Here is a 22,874-nt window from a genome sequence, read left to right on the forward strand (position 1 = left end):
ACGTTACCTCTATCTGAGGTAAAATTACCTCTATCTGAGGTAAAGTTACCTCTATCTGAGGTAATGTTACCTCTATCTGAGGTAATGTTAACTCACCTGAGGTAATGTTACCTTTATCTGAGGTAAAGTTACCTCTATCTGAGGTAAAGTTACCTCTATCTGAGGTAATGTTACCTCTATCTGAGGTAATGTTACCTCACCTGAGGTAATGTTACCTCACCTGAGGTAAAGTTACCTCTGTCTGAGGTAAAGTTACCTCTATATGAGGTAATGTTACCTCTACCTGAGGTAATGTTACTTTACCTGAGTTAATGTTACCTCTGTCTGAGGTAATGTTACTTCACCTGAGGTAATGTTACCTCTGTCTGAGGTAAAGTTACCTCACTTAAGGTGAAGTTACCTCTACCTGAGGTAATGTTACCTCACCTGAGGTAAAGTTACTTCACCTGAGGTAAAGTTACCTCTACCTGAGGTAACGTTACCTCACCTGAGGTAAAGTTACCTCTACCTGAGGTAAAGTTACCTCTACCTGAGGTAACGTTACCTCACCTGAGGTAAAGTTACCTCTATCTGAGGTAAAGTTACCTCACCTGAGGTAAAGTTACCTCTATCTGAGGTAAAGTTACCTCACCTGAGGTAAAGTTACCTCTACCTGAGGTAAAGTTACCTCTATCTGAGGTAACTTTACCTCGCCTGAGGTAAAGTTACCTTTACCTGAGGTAATGTTGTCTCACCTGAGGTAAAGTTACCTCTACCTGAGGTAAAGTTACCTCGCCTGAGGTAAGATTACCTCTACCTAACGTTATATTACATCACAAGGGGCACAGCAAAATGACTCTACAGTTATTTTGCTGTGCCCCTTTTTTACACCTGATGAAGGAAGCTTGTGTTGCCTCCGAAACGTCGTGATTTAATTTAGTTTTATTTTAGTTTTTACCTTCGTTACTTTACCGAAAAAAACAAAGAGTATGAATCCTTATTCTTGGTTATTTCGGTAAAGTCACCACGTAGAAGGGAAACAATAAAATAATAAAAATATAAAACAATAAAATTAACACCTGATGATGATTGCTTGTGTTGCAGTCGAAACGTCGTGAGAATTTTATTGTTTTTATATTTTTATTATTTTATTGTTTCCCTTCTACGTGGTGATGACTTTACCGAAAGAACCAAGCATATGAATCCCTGCAGTCACGAAAGCTTTAAACCAAAGAGTATGAATCCTTGTAAAAGGTTTCAGTTTGGTGTTTTAACATCTTAACGCAGCTGTTTTGTTGCCAGAAAAAAGGGGAAAACCTCTTCTCATATTTTGGTCCTGGCAAAGGAGGTCACCATGAAATTAATTAATCGATTTTAGATTTTGTTTTTGACGTTGGAGGTTTTTATTCAGATTGAGGATCCATAATTAGAGGGTTTTTTTCTGGCGTTGCGTCGCGTCAATATAAATGTTGTGTCGTTAAAACCGACACCACCCGACACAGCCAATTAGTAAGAGGGTTTGTCACGTGAACAGAACGTGCCAACGTGTGATTTAGTACAGCACTAGTGTATAGTGTAGTGTATAGTAGTGTATAGTGTAGTGTATAGTAGTGTATAGTGTAGCGTATTGTGTAGTGTAGTGTATAGTGTAGTGTATAGTGTAGTGTATAGTGTAGTGTATCGTAGTGTAGTGTATAGTGTAGTGTGTAGTAGTGTAGTGTATAGTGTAGTGTATAGTAGTGTAATCTATAGGAGTGTATAGTGCAGTGTATAGTGTAGTGTATAGTGTAGTGTGTAGTGTAGTGTATAGTGTAGTGTATAGTAGTGTAGTGTATAGTAGTGTATAGTGTAGTGTATAGTGTAGTGTATAGTGTAGTGTATAGTGTAGCACTACATCGGTTGTGTGTTGGAGAGCAAATCCACAACATTTATAAATCTGAGTAAGACGTTTCGCCAGTAATTACAACCAGCATCATCAGGCAGACAGCCACATTGCGCCCCTTACTGAATATCTGTGACACAAAGAGCTTCATAGCTTATCGGATACCCCCTACACCATAAAGATTCAGATTTATTTAAAAAAATATGATTACGTCATTGCGTGGTGACGTCACCCGTATCGCATCTCCCCCTCGGAGTCTGTTGGGATCAAAGCGCGATGACGTCATACGTCTCCCTCACCCCCCGCAACCCCCACCCCCCACTCCTCTCGACCCCCATTCCCTAAACTCCCCCACCCCCACTCACCTTCACCCCCCCACCCCCACTCCCCCCACCCCCCAATCCCCCCAACCCCCACTCCCCCAACTCCCTAAACTCCTCCCACTCCCCCCACCCCCCACTCCCCACTCCCCCATTCGAATTTTCCCGCGCCGAGCCAAGGAAGGGAGAAGCCGCGTCAATGGCGTCAGCTCACACAGAGGCAAGGACGTTACATTACACAGGGATTACATTACACGGGATTACATTACACGGGGATTACATTACACGGCGATTACATTACACGGGGATTACATTACAAGGGGATTACATCACACGGGCATTGCATTACACGTGGATTACATTGCACGGGGATTACATTACACGGGGATTACATGACACGGGGATTACATTACACGGGGATTACATTATATGGGGATTGCATTACACGGGAATTACATTTGGGTTGCGTTACACGGATATTACATTCACATGACATACGGGGATTACAAGTTACATCACCTGAGGTAATGTTACCTTATCTGAAAGATTACATTTTGATTACATTACACGGTGACTATTATAAGGGTTACATTACACGGGGGTTACATTGCAGTCCGTATTTAAAATCGTGTAAGATTTACGCTACGAGACGACTTCACGTTACGATTACAGCTCCACATCTGGTACAGTGTTGACACGAGCGACTAATTAATTGTACGATATTTACTTAGCACTGAATGAGAATGTCGCGGTGAAGATTACCTTATAATATAACGTGATTTTATTCGGATTGCATCACATTCTGATTACCTTACCCTCAGTGAGGTAATGTTACCTCACCTGAGGTAAAGTTATCTCACCTGAGGTAAAGTTACCTCTACCTAACATAATGTTACCTCACTTGAGGTAAAGTTATCTCATTTGTGGTAAAGTTACCTCACCTGAGGTAAAGTTAGCTCACATGAGGTAAATTTAACTAACGTGGGGTAATGTTACCTCTACCTGAGGTAAAGTTACTTCACCTCAGGAAAAGTTACCTCAACTGAAGTAATTTAACTTCACCTACGGTAATGTTACCTCGCATGAGGTAAAGTTACCTCATTTGAGATACTGTTACTTTACCTGAGGTAAATTTACCTCGCCTAAGGTAAAGTTACCTCATCTGAGGTAAAGTTATCTCACCTGAGGTAAAGTTACCTCTACTTAACGTTATATTACATCACTTGAGGTAAAGCTACTTCACCTGAGGTAATGTTTCCTCTACCTGAAGTAAAGTTATCTCATCTGAGGTAAATTTACCTCGCCTAAGGTAAAGTTATCTCAACTGAGGTAAAGTTTCCTCTACCTGAGGTAATGTTACCTCACCTGAGATAAAGTTATCTCATTTGAGGTAAAGTTACCTCACCTGAGGTAAAGTTATCTCACCTGAGGTAAATTTAACTAACGTGGGGTAATATTACCTCTACCTGAGGTAAAGTTACTTCACCTCAAGAAAAGTTACCTCACCTGAAGTAATTTTACTTCACCAAAGGTAATGTTACCTCGCATGAGGTAAAGTTATCTCTCTTGAGATGTTACTTCACCTGAGGTAATTTTACCTCTGCCTGAGGTAAAGTTACCTGGCCTGAGGTAAAGTTACCTCATCTGAGGTAAAGTTACCTCACCTGAGGTAAAGTTACCTCTACCTAACGTAATGTTACCTCACTTGAGGTAAAGTAATCTCATTTGTGGTAAAGTTACCTCACCTGAGGTAAAGTTAGCTCACATGAGGTAAAGTTAGCTCACATGAGGTAAAGTTAGCTCACATGAGGTAAAGTTACCGCATCTGAGGTAAATTTAACTAACGTGGGGTAAAGTTACCTCTATCTGGAGCTAGTACGTCATGGTAGAGGTGGGGAGTCCTCACACTTTACCACAAAGACAAAGATCCCCCGTGTAGCCTCTAACAGGCTGTTAGTGAGCAGCACCCATTAAGGCTACCGGCACTGTGGCACACGAGGGGGTGGGTGGCCAGCACCACGCCCGGCCGCCTTTGTCTCCCCAGTGGCGATGTTCACACACCGCTACACCGGGTGCTCATTTGAGGCCGAGTCGACCTAGGGGACGAGGTCCCAGGACCGGTTCAGATGATCGTCACCGCTGTTGGTGGTGGCCGTGAGCGGGAATGGAACTCGGGTCTCTGCCGGCTTCGTAGCGCAGCGCTCGGCCAACACCGGCGACGATCTTCTAACCCGGTCCTGGGCCTCGTCCCCTAGGTCGACTCAGCCTCAAATGAGCACCCGGTGTAGCGAGTGTGAAGTAGTGAACATCGCCACTGGGGAGACAAAGGCGGCGGGCGTGGTGCTGGCCACCCACCCCCTCGCGCGTCGTTCCGGCCTTCATAGGCGCTGCTCGCTAACAGCGCTTGCCCAGACAGTCTGTTAAGGCCACACGGGGGATCTTTGTCTCGTATCCCTGTGACTCGCTATCCGTGTGACTCCTTCTCCGTGACTCGCTATCCGTGTGACTCCATCTCCGTGACTCGCTATCCGTGTGACTCCATCTCCGTGACTGCTTCTCCGTGACTGCGTCTGACCGTCGTCCGCGTCTCGTCCCCTCCGTGTCTCTGCGCCTCAGCAGCAGGAGATGGGCGACTTCCGAGACATCAGAGGCTTCTTCACCAAGGCCGAGTGGAGCGACCTGGCCGAGTGCGAGAAGCGGCGCTACAGGAACATCAAGCAGAACCACGCCGTCATGCTGAACCTCGGTGGGTACGGCAGGCCCGAGCCTCTTCACAAATAAACTAATTGTCGTAGTGATTATAATGATAATGAGACCAGAACGTCGTAGCAGAGTGCCATGCACGGGGCGCCACGGTGGCTATGAGATGTTAACTACCTCGCCTGGTATACAGGAGGTCGTGGGTTCGATGCCGACCCTGACGATGCCTGTCACATATCTGGAGTCTGCGTGTGTCTCTCCCTGGTGAGATGTTAACTACCTCGCCTGTTCTACAGGATGTCGTGGGTTTGATGCCGACCCTGACGATGGCTGTCACATATCTGGAGTCTGCGTGTGTCTCTCCCCGGTGAGATGTTAACTACCTCGCCTGGTCTACAGGAGGTCGTGGGTTCGATGCCTGTCCTCTGGGTTGTCGCTCCACAATGTAGAATCAACATCACGCGTTTAACGTTTTTGGCTGCTGCTGTAAATGTCCACGTGGTGAGCCACTTGGTTAAGCTGTCATTTGTGGCAGCCAGGTGGCTTCTGAAGAAGAAGCCGATAGCTCAGTGGACTTCACTTGGTGAAGTGCCCCCTATGGGACATCTGTGAAAAAGAGCTTCATAGCTCATCGGATTCCTAATGTTGGAGAGTAAACCCACAACATTTACAAAAATAGTTTATTTTGTGTGTGTGATTTGTTTACCTTTCCTATACTTTGCACTCCTATCGTGTTTACTGTATTGCTTGGTGTTGTTGTAGCAGCCACATTATATAGATGAACGTAGTGGCGGTGGTACACCGTTACGCTGTGTAAAATAATCAGCACATTTTTGGCAATAATTACGTTTTTTTCCTCGCGATTCGAGACACCGGACAGAAGGATATTTCGGGTTGGTGGTGGTAGTGGTGGTGGTGCGTCAAAATCAGTTGTCGTGATGCCGTAGTGGCAGGAAGACGGAACGTGACACGAGCAGAATTGAACACGAAGCTTCGCAGTCTGTTGACGTACAGCGGCGCCCAGTCTGATGACGATCTGCTGCTCCGTGCTCCAGTCGTGCCCAGTGTGATGACGATCTGCTGCTCTGTGCTCCAGCGGCTGCTCCGTGCTCCAGCGGCAAGATTTGACTCCTCGTGCCCCTAGAGACTCGGTGGGACGGTTCCTCGATACGACTCGTGGTGTCGCCACCGCACGTTCGGAATGGGGGACGCGGCTGCTGAATCTGAGTGCAACTTCTGACGGAGAGTCCTGCAGCTCACTCAAGGGGCGACAGCGACGCCGTCGGGACTGTGAAAAATAAGAATAGGTTTTACGCTTTAGGGGAATGAAACAGGAGGCGGTTAAGATGTTCAAACACCAGATAGATTGTAGCTTTTGCAAGGAATCAAGTTACCGCATTAACCACGCGTACTTGTGGCGAACACGACAAACAAACACTCTCTGATAATATTTAATCGTTGTCTTTGAAACTGATTGGTCTACCCCAGAGACAGCCTTCTTCATGGTCTAGTCTCACCAGTGTCAGACCAGAGAACAACACCAAAAGGCGACCGGTACAAAGACAATGCAGCATCGAGAGCATTGATAGCTCGGGATGAGCAGCTACATGACGGGACCTTTTTGCGAGTATCAATGTGTGAAAAATAAAAATCGATTTTTCCCTTTCTGGCAATCAAACAGGAGGGAGGCGTTAAGATGTCCACACACCAAATAGATTATTCCTTTTGCAAGGAATCAAAGCTACTGCATTAACCACGCGTGCTTGTGGCGAACACGACAAACAAACACTCTCCGATAATAATCACATCGTCAGGACTGTGTTACGAGGAACCGGTGTGTCGCTATGCTGCACCGGTGTACCGCCAATACGTCCAAATAACAATGACCGACTGCCTCCTTGCGCAGGGATGAACCCGGCCCAGCCCGAGTTCATGCGCGCACGCGGCAAGCGCAGGGCGAGGGGGAATGGAGCGGAGTGCGGGCGGTCGAGCGACTCCGACGAGGAATGGACGAGGAGGAGGAAGAGGAAGGAGGTGGCGGTGCACGGAGGACGAAGAGGCGGAGGAGGCAAACGTAAAAGGGCGCTTGCACAGCGTGCAGAAACCCCCTGTAGACTCACACAGAGACCCCTGTAGACTCACGCAGAGACCCCCTTTAGACTCACACAGAGACCCCCTGTAGACTCATACAAAGACTCCCTGTAGACTCATACAGAGACTCCCTGTAGACTCATATAGAGACCCCCTGTAGACTCACACAGAGACCCCCTGTAGACTCACACAGAGACCCCCTGTAGACTCACACAGAGACCCCTGTAGACTCACGCAGAGACCCCCTGCAGACTCACACAGAGACCCCTGTAGACTCATACAGAGACCCCCTGTAGACTCACACAGAGACCCCTGTAAACTCACACAGAGACCCCCTGTAGACTCACACAGAGACCCCCTGTAGACTCACACAGAGACCCTCTGTAGACTCACACAGAGACCCCCTGTAGACTCACACAGAGACCCCCTGTAGACTCACACAGAGACCCCTGTAGACTCACACAGAGACCCCTGTAGACTCACACAGAGACCCCCCGTAGACTCACACAGAGACCCCCTGTAGACTCACGCAGAGACCCCTGTAGACTCACACAGAGACCCCTGTAAACTCACACAGAGACCCCTGTAGACTCGCACAGAGACCCCCTGTAGACTCACACAGAGACCCCCTGTAGACTCACACAGAGACCCGTGTAGACTAACACAGAGACCCCCTGTAGACTCACACAGACCTGTGTAGACTCACACAGAGACCCCCTGTAGACTCACACAGAGACCCCTGTAAACTCACACAGAGACCCCTGTAGACTCACACAGGGACCCCTGTAGACTCACACAGAGGCCCCCTGTAGACTCACACAGAGACCCCCTGTAGACTCACACAGAGACCCCCTGTAGACTCACACAGAGACCCCCTGTAGACTCACACAGAGCGCCCTGTAGATTCACACAAAGACCCCTGTAGACTCATGCAGAGGCCCCCTGAAGACTCACGAAGAGACCCCCTGTAGACTCACACAGAGGCCCCTGTAGACTCACACAGAGACCCCCAACCCATGGAACCTGGTTCTGTCCTGTGATAACAGTCTGTTAAGGCTGCACAAGGGAGATCATTAATTTATTTGTAAATATGTGAGTGAGTAAATGCCTGCATGCGTAAATACACACGTGGGTGTGTTCACACGTGTGTGCGTGTGTTAACGGGTATCCATGTGTTCACACACATGGACACGTGTGTGCGTGTGTTCACTTGTGTGCGTGTGTTCATGTGTGTGTGGGTTCACACGTGCGTGCGTGTGTTCACGTGTGTGTGCGTGTGTTCACACGTGTGTGCGTGTGTTCACGTGCGTGTGTTCACGTGTGTGCGTGTTTTCACGTGTGTGCGTGTGTTCACACGTGCGTGTGTTCACGTGTGTGTATTCACACGTGTGTGCGTGTGTTCACACGTGTGTGCGTGTGTTCACGCAGGAGGAGGCAAGGGGGCTGCTTCACGCTGGGCTACCGTGGGAGAGTCGCACGCGAGGGCAGCTCCCAGCAAGCGCAAGGTCTCTGTGCACGGCGCACGGCACTCCTCTCGTTACAGCTGCTGTTGTTGTTGTCTTTAGTTTGTTGACCTTCCCACGCACCTCCCATTAGCGAGGTTGGCTACGTACGGTGCCAAAGAAATTCAACATACGTACGGACTACTAAACACTACTATACCAGGGACGTGCGGTCAGGGGAGGCAGGCGAGGCTTGAGCCTCACCTGTCATATACTCCAATGAAAATAGCTGTTACGAAAAGTAAAAAATAAAAAATTCCACTGCTCTGTTATAAATGTAATTTCTGTATAATCCCAATCATTACAGAGAGATGGTAACAGGCACGCGCTTATTGCCCGCGCTCCATCCAGTTTCTGAGGAGTTGCGCAATCAGAGGGGATGCTGAGCTCGTCGCTGCCTCACCTCTCGTCTCCCTGTATTTGCAGCGGAGCTCCGCAAATTTGGCGATTTTGACGATCAAAATTATTGGAGTCGTACAGAAATGACGAAATACAGATCAGTGGAAGAATCTTAATTAGTATTTTATTACTTTTTACTTTTCGTAGAAGAGGCTTGGCCTGCCATACCCACCGAGGTTCAGCATGACGACGGCATGGTTATGCGTGATGTATGGAATCAGATATACAGAATCAGAATATCAGAATTAGAATATGTATTGTACTGGAGGAATCCGATGAGGTGTCAGGGTCGAGATCGAACCCGCGACCTCCTGCGTACCAGGCGAGGGAGTTAACATCTCCTAGCCACCGCTGGTCACCGCACCAACTCTGCCCCCCACACCCCCTTCCGATCCCTCACCCCACCGCCCCCTCCTCTCAGACTAAAGCGGAAGCTCTGGAGTACGTGTGGAGCATCTTGCAGGGCGTGGAGGAGGAGCAGCAGCAGGAGGAGGAGTTCAGGGGATTTGAGCTGAGGGAGGTGCACAAGGCCAGGATGGCGATGTTCAGGCTGGAGCGCAGAGCCACCGCCTGCAAGGAGGCCCTGAGGGTGGTGCTCCAGAGGATACGTGGAGGTGGGTAGCCTGCAGCGGTGATTTCTATTCACACCGCAACTCCACACTCCCCTCTATTCTCACCGGAACTCCACACTCCCCTCTATTCTCACCGGAACTCCACACTCCCCTCTATTCTCACCGGAACTCCACTCTCCCCTCTATTCTCACCGGAACTCCACGCTCCCCCTCTATTCTCACCAGAACTCCACACTCCCCTCTATTCTCACCGGAACTCCACGTTCCCCTCTATTCTCACCGGAACTCCACGCTCCCCCTCTATTCTCACCGGAACTCCACACTCCCCTCTATTCTCACCGGAACTCCACGTTCCCCTCTATTCTCACCGGAACTCCACGCTCCCCTCTATTCTCACCGGAACTCCACGCTCCTCTATTCTCACTGGAACTCCACGCTCCCCTCTATTCTCACCGGAACTCCACACTCCCCTCTATTCTCACCGGAACTCCACGCTCCTCTATTCTCACCGGAACTCCACGCTCCCCCTCTATTCTCACCGGAACTCCACACTCCCCTCTATTCTCACCGGAACTCCACGCTCCCCTCTATTCTCACCGGAACTCCACGTTCCCCTCTATTCTCACCGGAACTCCACACTCCCCTCTATTCTCACCGGAACTCCACGCTCCCATCTATTCTCACCGGAACTCCACGTTCCCCTCTATTCTCACCGGAACTCCACACTCCCCTCTATTCTCACCGGAACTCCACGCTCCCCTCTATTCTCACCGGAACTCCACACTCCCCTCTATTCTCACCGGAACTCCACGCTCCACCTCTATTCCCACCGGAACTCCACGCTCCCCCTCTATTCTCACCGGAACTCCACACTCCCCTCTATTCTCACCGGAACTCCACGCTCCCCTCTATTCCCACCGGAACTCCGCAATCTTCCGCTGCTGCTGTTGGAAGTCGCCACTGCTGTTGATGCTACTGCTACATGTGCCCCCGTCAGTGCTGCTGCTGGTACTGATGCAGCCTATGAACTAAACAATGTTTATTTTACCAGGGTGAGCCCCACTGAGCCGTGTAGCTGTTTTTTCAGAAGCGTCCTGGCTATCACAAATGATAGCTCAGCAAAGTGACTTGTCACCATCGTCATCACGTGGACATTTATAGGAGGCCAAATTACCCTCAACGCGTGACGTCGATTCTGAACGTCGAGGGGAAAACCGGAGGACCCGGAGAAAAATCCGCACAACCACGGGGAGGTACAACACGCAGACTCCAAACGTACAGCGTGGGTCGTCAGGGTCGGGATCGCACCCACGACCTCCCGTAGACCACGCGAGGGAGTCAACATCTCGTCAGGGAGGAGAGAGAGAGAGAGACGCGCGGGCTCCAGATGTACGGCAGGCTTCGTCAGGGTCGGGATGGAACCCACGACCTCCCGTACACCGCGAGAGGTGGTCAACATCTCGCCGCGTTTGCCCGCAGGCTCCTCCGTGCCGCCGGCCTCCTCCGCCCAGGCTGCGGCGGTGTCGCTCAGCGCTCGCTCTCGCTACGGCCTGCGGCAGCGCGAGAGGAAAGTCTACACAGAGGTGGAGGAGCCCCAGGACGACGACTTCTTCTGTGAGACCCCCTGCTGCCTCTACCTCTCTCTCTCACTTTCTCACTCTCTCTGTTACTCTCTCACTCTCTCTCTCACTGTCACTTTCTCACACTCTCACTGTCACTCTCTCTCTCTCTGTCACTTTCTCACTCACTCTCTCACTGTCACTCTCTCTCTCACTCTGTCACTTTCTCACTATCTCACACTGTCACTCTCTCACTCTCTCTCACACTGTCACTTTCTCTCTCTCTCTCACTGTCACTCTCTCACTGTCACTTTCTCACTCTCCCTCTCTTACTCTTTCTCACCTATCTCTCTCACTGTCACACTCTCACTGTCACACTCTCACCTATTTCTCTCTCCCTTTGTTACACTCTCACTTTCTCACACTCTCACCTATCTCCCTCTATTGCTCCCGCGCTCTCACTCGATATATTCCACCTGCTCCCTCTCACTCTCTCCCCCTCGCCCTCCCTCTCACACGCTCCCTTTCTCTCACTCACCTCTCTCTCTTTTGCTCCCTCGCTCAGGGATGCTGGCAGGTAGGGAGGGGAGGGATGCAGGGAGGGTTACAGCGGATACATCTCCGATGAGCGAGCTAAATAAATTCACCATGCAGAGAGGGAGGGAGGGAGGCATTTGTCTGGAGCGCTCCTCACCCTCTCACTCTCTCACAGTGCCACTGCTGCTGCTGCTGTTGCTACTGCGATTCGCCCCCCTCCTGCTGCTGCTGCTGTGGCTCTCAGTCTGCGAGCTGTGCAGGGATTTCTACCTGGGGGAGTGCTCCGTGCACGGCCCGCCAGAGTTCATCGCGGACGCGGCCGTGGCCCCGGGAGTGGCCGACAGGGCCCGGCTCAGCCTGCCCCAGGGCCTCACCGTCGGCGCCTCCTCCATCGCCGGCGCCGGCCTCGGGGTGTGGAGCAACAGGAAGAAGCTGCCCAAGGGGGTGATGTTTGGGCCCTACCAGGGAGAGGTGTCTGAGGAGAACCCCGTGAGCGAGTACTGCTGGCTGGTGAGCTGCTGCTGCTGCCACTGCCACTGCTGCAGCCTCCTCCTATTCCTACATCATCATCGTCGTCGTCGTGTGTGGAGAGGAGGCTCGTGAGGGAGATACAGAGAAACCCATAGCTTCACACAGTCACCCACAGACTCACACAGAGACCCAGAGACTCGCACAGAGACCCACAGACTCACACAGAGACCCAGAGACTCGCACAGAGAGACCCACAGACTCATACAGAGACCCACAGACTCACACAGAGACCCAGAGACTCACACAGAGCCTTAGAGGCTCACACAGGGACCCACAGACTCACAGAGAGACCCACAGACTTGCACAGAGACCCACAGACTCACACAGAGACCCAGAGACTCACACAGAGCCTTAGAGGCTCACACAGGGACCCACAGACTCACAGAGAGACCCACAGACTTGCACAGAGACCCACAGACTCACACAGAGACCTAGAGACTCACACAGAGACCTAGAGACTTGGACAGAGACTCAGAGACTCACACAGGGCCCCACAGACTCACAGAGAGACCCAAAATTTCACGTCATTATGAGTTCAACTTGTAACCCACAGTAGCCGCTCGCTCGCAAGGACAGAACAACTTCGATGCGTAAGGAGGAACCACAGACTCGTGGTTCCTCCTCACGCACTCCTTACGCAAAAATAAACCACGACACCTCGCGGCTTATCTCGTCAAGAAGCATAAACCATCATCACGCAAACTCTGTTGATGCTCGCAGCAGCAGCAGCGGCGTTTGGCGACCCATCGTGCAAAGACGATGGTCAGCGCATGGCGCGGCTCTTACAGACGCACTTCTGCGGTCGTCTGGAAGGTTCTTGCTTCCAATATGAGGAAGCCACTGGGAGCTATGCACTTTTAAATCTTGTAGATTTAAAATTCATTTCTTTAGAACTGCTCTTAGTGTTTAGTTTGTTGTCCTTCCCCCCGCACCTCCGATCAGCACGGTTGGCTACGTCCGGTACGAAAGAAGTTCAAGTTACGGTCCAACTCACGTGAGTTATCTGTGGATCTGCTCGTGTGCGTGTGTGTTTCAGATTTACAAAAACAAAAAGGATCGTGAATATGTTGACGCTCAGGATGAATCTAAATCAAACTGGATGAGGTGATTCTTGTCTTAAGGACCACTGCACAGAGAGACCAGAACCACTCCACACAGAGACCAGAACCACTACAGAGACCAGAACCACCAAACAGAGACCAGAACCGCTACACACAGAGACCAGAACCACTACAGAGACCAGAACCACTACACACAGAGACCAGAACCACCACACACAGAGACCAGAACCACTACACAAAGTGACCAGAACCGCTACACACAGAGACCAGAACCACTACAGAGACCAGAACCACTACACACAGAGACCAGAACCACTACACACAGAGACCAGAACCACCACACACAGAGACCAGAACCACTACACACAGAGACCAGAACCACCACACAAAGTGACCAGAACCACTACACACAGAGACCAGAACCACTACACACAGAGACCAGAACCATGACATACAGAAACCAGAACCACCACACAGAGAGACCAGAACCACTACACATAGAGACCAGAACCACTACACACAGAGACCAGAACTACTACACACAGAGACCAGAACCACTACAGAGACCAGAACCACTACAGAGACCAGAACCACTACACAGAGAGACCAGAACCACTACACACAGAGACCAGAACCACTAGACACAGAGACCAGAACCACTACACACAGAGACCAGAACCACGACACACAGAGACCAGAACCACCACACAAAGTGACCAGAACCACTACACACAGAGACCAAAACCACTACACACAGAGACCAGAACCATGACATACAGAGACCAGAACCACCACACACAGAGACCAGAACCACTACACATAGAGACCAGAACCACTACACACAGAGACCAGAACTACTACACACAGAGACCAGAACCACTACAGAGACCAGAACCACTACACAGAGAGACCAGAACCACTACACACAGAGACCAGAACCACTAGACACAGAGACCAGAACCACTACACAGAGACCAGAACCACGACACACAGAGGCCAGAACCACTACAAACACCAGAACCACCACACACAGAGGCAAGAACCACTGTACACAGAGACCGGAACCACTCGAGGCCAGAACCACTACACACAGACCAGAAGCACCATACAGAGTGACCAGAGCCACTACACACAAAGACCAGAACCACCACACACAGAAACCAGAACCACTGCACACAGAGACCCTGGGCCTCCCCTTGGTCGACTCGGCATCAAATGAGCACCCGGTACTGAGCGTGGTTCCAGCCCCACCACCCCAACGTAGCGCCCAGTGCCGGCCATTAATAGGCGCTCGCTAACGGCCCCACCCCGCCCCCCGCGTCTGCCCCCGCAGGTTCGTCAACTGCGCGAGGAATGAGCAGGAGCAGAACCTGGTGGCCTTCCAGCACCGGGGGCAGATTTACTACCGCACGTTCCGTGCCGTGGGGCCCGGCTCTGAGCTGCTGGTCTGGTACGGCGAGGAGTTCGCCCAGGAGCTGGGCATCGCCTGCGAGGCCGAGCCCTCGCGACGCCGCAGCAGCAGCAGCGAGTTGGCTCCCAGGGCCACCGCCAGAGACCTGCAGCCCGTGCAGCCTCCACCAAGCGAGGAACACTGTGAGCACCGCTCACCAGAGACTCACCACTGCTCACCAGACTATAGCCACCACTCACCAGAGATGATAGCCACCACTCACCAGAGATGATAGCCACCGCTCACCAGAGACGATAGCCACCGCTCACCAGAGATGATAGCCACCGCTCACAAGAGATGATAGGCACCACTCACCAGATATGATAGTCACTACCCACCAGAGATGATAGCCACCACTCACCAGAGATGATAGCCACCACTCACCAGAGATGATAGCCACCACTCACCAGAGATGATAGCCACCACTCACCAGAGATGATAACCACCACTCACCAGAGATGATAGCCACCACTCACCAGAGATGATAGCCACCACTCACCAGAGATGATAGCCACCACTCACCAGAGATGATAGCCACCACTCACCAGAGATGATAGCCACCACTCACCAGAGATGATAGCCACCACTCACCAGAGATGATAGCCACCACTCACCAGAGATGATAGCCACCACTCACCAGCAATGATAGCCACCACTCACCAGAGATGATAGCTTCCGCTTACCAGAGATGATAGCCACCGCTCACCAGAGATGATAGCCACCACTCACCAGAGATGATAGCCCCCACTCACCAGCAATGATAGCCACCACTCATCAGAGATGATAGCCACCACTCACCAGAGATGATAGCCACCACTCACCAGAGATGATAGCCACCACTCACCAGAGATGATAGCCACCACTCACCAGAGACGATAGCCACCACTCACCAGAGATGATAGCCACCACTCACCAGAGATGATAGCCACCACTCACCAGAGATGATAGCCACTGCTCACCAGAGATGATAGCCACCACTCACTAAAGATGATAGCCACCACTCACCAGAGACGATAGCCACCACTCACCAGAGATGATAGCCACCACTCACCAGAGATGATAGCCACCACTCACCAGAGATGATAGCCACCGCTCACCAGAGATGGTAGCCACCACTCACCAGAGATGATAGCCATCACTCACCAGAGATGGTAGCCACCACTCACCAGAGATGGTAGCCACCACTCATCAGAGATGGTAGCCACCACTCACCAGAGATGGTAGCCACCACTCACCAGATATGATAGCCACCACTCACTAAAGATGGTAGCCACCACTCACCAGAGATGATAGCCACCACTCAGCAGAGATGATAGCCACCACTCACCAGAGATGATAGCCACCACTCAGCAGAGATGATAGCCACCACTCACCAGAGATGATAGCCACCACTCACCAGAGATAATAGCCACCACTCACCAGAGATGATAGGCACCACTCACCAGATATGATAGTCACTACCCACCAGAGATGATAGCCACCACTCACCAGAGATGATAGCCACCACTCACCAGAGATGATAGCCACCACTCACCAGAGATGATAGCCACCACTCACCAGAGATGATAACCACCACTCACCAGAGATGATAGCCACCACTCACCAGAGATGATAGCCACCACTCACCAGAGATGATAGCCACCACTCACCAGAGATGATAGCCACCACTCACCAGAGATGATAGCCACCACTCACCAGAGATGATAGCCACCACTCACCAGAGATGATAGCCACCACTCACCAGAGATGATAGCCACCACTCACCAGCAATGATAGCCACCACTCACCAGAGATGATAGCTTCCGCTTACCAGAGATGATAGCCACCGCTCACCAGAGATGATAGCCACCACTCACCAGAGATGATAGCCCCCACTCACCAGCAATGATAGCCACCACTCATCAGAGATGATAGCCACCACTCACCAGAGATGATAGCCACCACTCACCAGAGATGATAGCCACCACTCACCAGAGATGATAGCCACCACTCACCAGAGACGATAGCCACCACTCACCAGAGATGATAGCCACCACTCACCAGAGATGATAGCCACCACTCACCAGAGATGATAGCCACTGCTCACCAGAGATGATAGCCACCACTCACTAAAGATGATAGCCACCACTCACCAGAGACGATAGCCACCACTCACCAGAGATGATAGCCACCACTCACCAGAGATGATAGCCACCACTCACCAGAGATGATAGCCACCGCTCACCAGAGATGGTAGCCACCACTCACCAGAGATGATAGCCATCACTCACCAGAGATGGTAGCCACCACTCACCAGAGATGGTAGCCACCACTCATCAGAGATGGTAGCCACCACTCACCAGAGATGGTAGCCACCACTCACCAGATATGATAGCCACCACTCACTAAAGATGGTAGCCACCACTCACCAGAGATGATAGCCACCACTCAGCAGAGATGATAGCCACCACTCACCAGAGATGATAGCCACCACTCAGCAGAGATGATAGCCACCACTCACCAGAGATGATAGCCACCACTCACCAGAGATAATAGCCACCACTCACCAGAGATGATAGTCACCACTCACCAGAGATGATAGTCACCACTCACCAGAAATGATAGCCACCACTCACCAGAGATGATAGTCACCACTCACCAGATATGATAGTGACCACTCACCAGAGATGATACCCACCGCTCACCAGAGATGATAGCCACCACTCACCGGAGATGATAGCCACCGCTCACTAGAGATGATAGCCACCGGTCACCAGAGACGATAGTCACCACTCACCAGAGATGATAGTCACCACTCACCAGAGATGATAGCCACCACTCACCAGAGACGATAGCCACCGCTCACCAGAGATGATAGCCACCACTCACCAGAGATGATAGCCACCACTCACCAGAGATGATAGCCACCATTCACCAGAGATGATAGCCACCACTCACCAGAGATGATATGCCACCACTTACCAGAGATGATAGCCACCACTCACCAGAGATGATAGCCACCACTCACCAGAGATGATAGCCACCACTCACCAAAGATGACAGCCACCGCTCAACAGAGATGTTAGCCACCACTCACCAGAGATGATAGCCACCACTCACCAGAGATGTTAGCCACCGTTCACCGAAGATGATAGCTACCACTCACCAGAGATGATAGCCACCACTCACCAGAGACGATAGCCACCACTCACCAGAGATTATATCCAGCACTCACCAGAGATGATAACCACCACTCACCAGAGATGATATCCACCGCTCACCAGAGATGGTAGCCACTGCTCACCAGAGATGATAAGCACCACACACACTGCTAAGGTGCAAGTTCGTAACAGGTGTGGTGTGTAGTAGTCGTAAACATCGCCACTGGGGAGACAAAGGCGGCCACGTGTGGTGCTGGCCACCCTCCCACTCGTGTGCTGTTCTGGCCTTCATAGATGCCCGATAACAGCACTTGCCCCAAAAGTGTATACAGGCTAGACGGGGGTTCTTTGTCTTTGTGTGTATATATAATGGGGCCCACTGCACTACGAACCCGGCCACCTGAGTTCGATTCCCACTCACGGCCAACGTCAGTGGTTAATATTTAGGCCTCCCCTAGGTTGACTCAGCCTCAAATGAGTACCTAGCTTAAACGTGGAAACATCACCACTGGAGAGACAAAGGCGGCCGGGCCTGGTGTTGGCCACCTACTCAATCGTGTGCCATGCCGGCCTTCATAGGTACTCACAAACAGCACTTGCCCAACTGATATGGCTGTTGGGGACCTTTACCTTTGTATATACACACACGTGTTCAAGAGTGTTCATGTCTAGCTGTTGGTGTGTGCGCGCGTGTCTTGTGCCTCTGGGATGACGCAGGTGGAGTGGGTGTGGAGGTCACAAGGCTGCCGTGTCCTGCCTGCAACCGTCAGTTCATCTGCCGCTCTAGTCTAGAGCATCACGTGCAGAGGAGACACCCCACTAAGACCAGTAACAAAACTCATCAGTGTGACCAATGTCCATTCAGCACAAACTACAATAATTGCTTGAAGATACACCAGAGAACACACACGGGAGAGAAGCCGTTCAAGTGCAACGTGTGTGAAAAGGCGTTTGCACGGCTATCAGCTCTTCACAGGCACCAGAGAACACACACGGGAGAGAAGCCGTTCAAGTGCAACGTGTGTGAGAAGGCGTTTGCACATCTACAACACCTTCACAGGCACCAGAGAACACACACGGGAGAGAAGCCGTTCAAGTGCACCGTGTGTGAGAAGGCGTTTGCAGACCTATCCAGTCTTCACAGCCATCAGAGAACACACACGGGAGAGAAGCCGTTCAAGTGCACCGTGTGTGAGAAGGCGTTTGCATGGCTATCAGCTCTTCACAGCCACCAGAGAACACACACGGGAGAGAAGCCGTTCACGTGCAACGTGTGTGAGAAGGCGTTTGCACATCTACAACACCTTCACACGCACCAGAGAACACACACGGGAGAGAAGCCGTTCAAGTGCACCGTGTGTGAGAAGGCGTTTGCACAACTACCAGATCTTCACAGGCACCAGAGAACACACACGGGAGAGAAGCCGTTCACGTGCACCGTGTGTGAGAAGACGTTTGCACGGCTATCAACTCTTCACAGCCACCAGAGAACACACACGGGAGAGAAGCCGTTCACGTGCACCGTGTGTGAGAAGGCGTTTGAACGGCCATCAACACTTCACAGGCACCAGAGAACACACACCGGCCAGAATGCATTTTCTCATCCACGTGAAAACAGAAAAGTCAGCCATCCTGAGCACAAAGCGTACAGCGCCGAGCTGTGAATTAGTTTCAAACAACAGGCCACGTGATTAGCCGAGGCTGTGCCACTCTTGAAACTGATTTTGAACGTGAACACGGAAACCTACGGAATCCTCCTACACCTGCCTCACACCCTGTGGGGGGCGGGAGATTAAACCGGTCCCAACCACTGCACGTCCCCACCCCACCCCCACCACCTGGGGGTCCCTGTGTGTGTGAGTGTGCAGAGTCCCCCGTGCAGAGCTGCACTGTTGTTACCCTAGAGGGGGGCACCGCAGGGCGATCCACCTACAGATACCCCAGTCTGCACGTCTCCCGCCGGTCTCCGTGAGCACCGCGTGCCGTCTCGTAGCCCTGCCCCGTGCGACGTACGTACAGTGCGTGCAGCGTGCGCAGTGTGTGCAGCGGTGAACGGTGAAACCCACCCCGTGACCGGTGACACCCCGTGACCGGTGACACCCCGTGAACGGCGACACCCACCCCGTGAACGGCGACACCCACCCCGTGAACGGCGACGCCCACCCCGTGAACGGCGACGCCCACCCCGTGAACGGCGACGCCCACCGCGTGAACGGTGACGCCCACCCTGTGAACGGCGACGCCCACCCAATGAACCGTGACACCCACCCTGCAACTCTGCGGATGTCTCGGACGTGGGAAAGTGTTGAGAGATTCTCTGCGTCGTCCCGGTTGCTCGCGTGTCGTCGCACGGTGGTGGCGCGCGTTGACTCTTACACGGTTAAGAAAGTTGAGCGTTAGTTTGTGATTCTGTATAAAATTATATACTTACTTAAACTAACAAACATTATCTTGGGATTTTACTAAGTAAGGTCCAACAGAATATGTAGAGGCTCTTTTATCAGACGCGACCACCTGGCCATCACAAATGAAAGCTCAGCGAAGTGGCTCATCATTGTGTGGACATTGATAGCGGCCAGATACTCTAATTGCGTGATCTCGATTCTAAATGTCGAGGGGAAAAACCGGAGGACCTGGAGAAAAATCCACACGACCACGGGGAGAGAGAGAGAGACACGCGCAAACTCAAAATATACAGCAGGCGTCAGGGTCGGAATCGAACCAACGATCTCCTGTATACCAGGAGAGGTGGTTAACATCTCAACATGCGTTCAGAGTATTTGGCTGCTGTAAATGTCACGTGATAAGCCACTTCGGTGCGCTGCCGTCATTTGTGATAGGCAGGTCGCTACCGCACAGCTCAGTGGGGGCCTTACCTGGAAAAGTAAAGTGAAGTAAAAAAACAAAAACCTGCTGTTGAGAATGACCTCACCGGACCGGTGGAGGCAGCGCTGACGTCTTGGTCCCAGTTGGCAGCGCCGGCGTCTCGTTGGTTGTGAAGGCAGCCCAGCTCACACAGCCCGTGCCGGTGTCTCCAGGAGGTGGGAGCGACTTGCTCTGTGTCAGTGTCTCCAGGAGGTCCCAGCGACCTGCTCTGTCAGTGTCTCCAGGAGGTCCCAGCGACTTGCTCTGTGGTGACACTTTGCCGTGACAGAGGTTTGTTCTTTGTTGTTGTTGTGTTAGAGATCTCGTAAACATAAACATTGTGTCGTTAACCCACCGTCACCCACCACCATCGCCTGACACGGCCAATCAGTCAGGGTTTGTCACGTAAACGAAACGTGCCAATTGGTTACCAACTTCAGCACACACGGCGCTTGTGTGTCGGGGAGAGTGAACCCACCACAGCGTTTACAATTCGAGTACCGGTGACGTTTCGCCGGCGATTAAATAACAACGGCGACCGGCTTCATCGGGCGACGTGCCAGGATTGTGATCCAACGCCATCTAACCCGGCGGCAACGACGACAAAAACCTTCGTCGCAGATACCGCCGGTCGCGAGAGACCGCGCGTGGCGCTTTGTGTTGCCGTCGCGTTGCCGCGAATCGTCGAAGCGCGTTCACGGTCCGTCGTTCTCCTGCAACGCGGCGGTGGTTGTTGCGTTCCTGAAGAACAACCGCGTTGTGGAGAAATAATTTAAACTATAGGGGGGGGGGGGTGAAGCGTGGTCCGCGATAACACACGAGATGATGGGCAAGACGGAGGCGGGACTAAGACCGAGGCGCGTGGGTAGCGTCTAGAAGCATCCAGCAGCATCCCAACGCCTCCTCCTCGTTGCGACGCCGCTACGCCGGGGGCCGCCGCACGTAGAACCGCTTACTCCTACTCGCGTTGAGACGTAGTTCCGTTCGCTCGGTCGCGTCGCATCCAATCCGCGTCCTCGTTACGGACGGCGTGTATCCCCTTACGATACATTCACGGCGTTACGTCGTCCAGTTGGCGTCGTTAGAACTAACACGCAGCGTTGTAGCGGAACCAGACTGTACCCGTTGTCTCCTGCTGTTCAACGCAGAGGCCGCATCGACCATTACAATAGTCGCTGTAGCCATTGCGAGCCCCAAGTTGTTGTTGGCTCCCGGCTCTTAAACTCGCGTTTTTCTGGATTTTCTTGTTGTTATTCTGTCTCTCGCTGTTCAAATAAACCAACCGTTAAAATTATAGACTGATCATTTCTTTTGTCAGTGGGCAAACGTACAAAATCAGCAGGGGATCAAATGCTTTTTTCCCCCTCACTGTCATCTGTAATCGTTATACACAGCAGCACCTGGTCACAACTGCTCGCCGCTGATCCTAACAACACCAATCCTAGTCGTCATCCCTGCACGTCAAGGATGGTAAAACTATGACCCAACAAACTTACACATCACACTGTCCTACAGACTTCACTTCACACGCCCCTACAGACTTCAATTCACACGCCCCTACAGACTACAATTCACACGCCCCTACAGACTACAAATCACACGCCCCAACAGACTTCAATTCACGCGCCCCTACAGACTTCAATTCACACGCCCCTACAGATTTGTGTTGGTCACGTGCCTACCTTTCCTATACTCTGCACTCCCATGGTGTTTGTTGTATTGTGTTTGTTGTTGTGGAGTTCTGACCCCGTGCCCCTACTGTGGACGTCTGTGGATAATAAAGAGCTTCACAGCTCATCGGATTCCTCCTCCAGAATAAACATTTTTTTAACTTAAAAACTCTGATGACGTCACTGCGTGGTGACGTCACGCGTCTCGCCCCCCCCACTCCCCCGTTACCCCCCACTCACGCCCACCCCCGATGCCCCCACCCCCCACTCCCCACCACCAACCGCCGCCATTGGCCACTCAGTGACGGCGACGTCCCCACGGCGCCTGTGCCAGGCTGGGTGCACTTCGAGGCTGCCGCGTGAAGTGAGGTGGTGACGTCACGCGAGCGTTGTGTTTAACGATTACAGTGGCACGCGGCCTGCACTACGTGAGGGTTACTTTGACACAACGTTACCTCTATCTGGGGTAAAGTTACCTCTATCTGAGGTAAAGTTACCTCTATCTGAGGTAAAGTTACCTCTACCTGAGGTAAAGTTACCTCACCTGAGGTAAAGTTACCTCACCTGAGGTAAAGTTACCTCTATCTGAGGTAAAGTTACCTCTATCTGAGGTAAT

At 51.7% G+C, this 22,874-nt stretch overlaps 1 protein-coding gene across 1 annotated transcript; it reads left to right on the forward strand.

The window, feature by feature from the left end:
- Positions 1-10,730: 10,730 nt before the first annotated feature.
- On the forward strand, positions 10,731-21,884 carry LOC142908360 (uncharacterized). The gene is made up of 5 exons (XM_076058930.1): positions 10,731-11,059; positions 11,786-12,126; positions 13,109-13,176; positions 14,467-14,726; positions 18,396-21,884. Exons 1-5 carry the CDS (start codon positions 10,861-10,863, stop codon positions 19,385-19,387), a joined length of 1,860 nt encoding a protein of 619 aa, XP_075915045.1. The 5' UTR covers positions 10,731-10,860; the 3' UTR covers positions 19,388-21,884.
- Positions 21,885-22,874: the final 990 nt, after the last annotated feature.

This window comes from Petromyzon marinus, assembly GCF_048934315.1.
Source record: "Petromyzon marinus isolate PM22_M1 ecotype Great Lakes invasive population chromosome 80 unlocalized genomic scaffold, UKy_Petmar_22M1.pri1.0 chr80_unloc.3, whole genome shotgun sequence".
NCBI lineage: Eukaryota > Metazoa > Chordata > Hyperoartia > Petromyzontiformes > Petromyzontidae > Petromyzon > Petromyzon marinus.

What these genes read in the sequence shown, in the direction of transcription:
- LOC142908360 (XM_076058930.1), top strand. Translation starts at nt 10,861, where the DNA reads ATGGAACCCACGACCTCCCGTACACCGCGAGAGGTGGTCAACATCTCG. An exon ending in CCAGGACGACGACTTCTTCT is followed by an intron (nt 11,060 to 11,785) that starts GTGAGACCCCCT and finishes TGTGGCTCTCAG; the next exon opens with TCTGCGAGCTGTGCAGGGAT. An exon ending in ATCATCGTCGTCGTCGTGTG is followed by an intron (nt 12,127 to 13,108) that starts TGGAGAGGAGGC and finishes TGTGTGTTTCAG; the next exon opens with ATTTACAAAAACAAAAAGGA.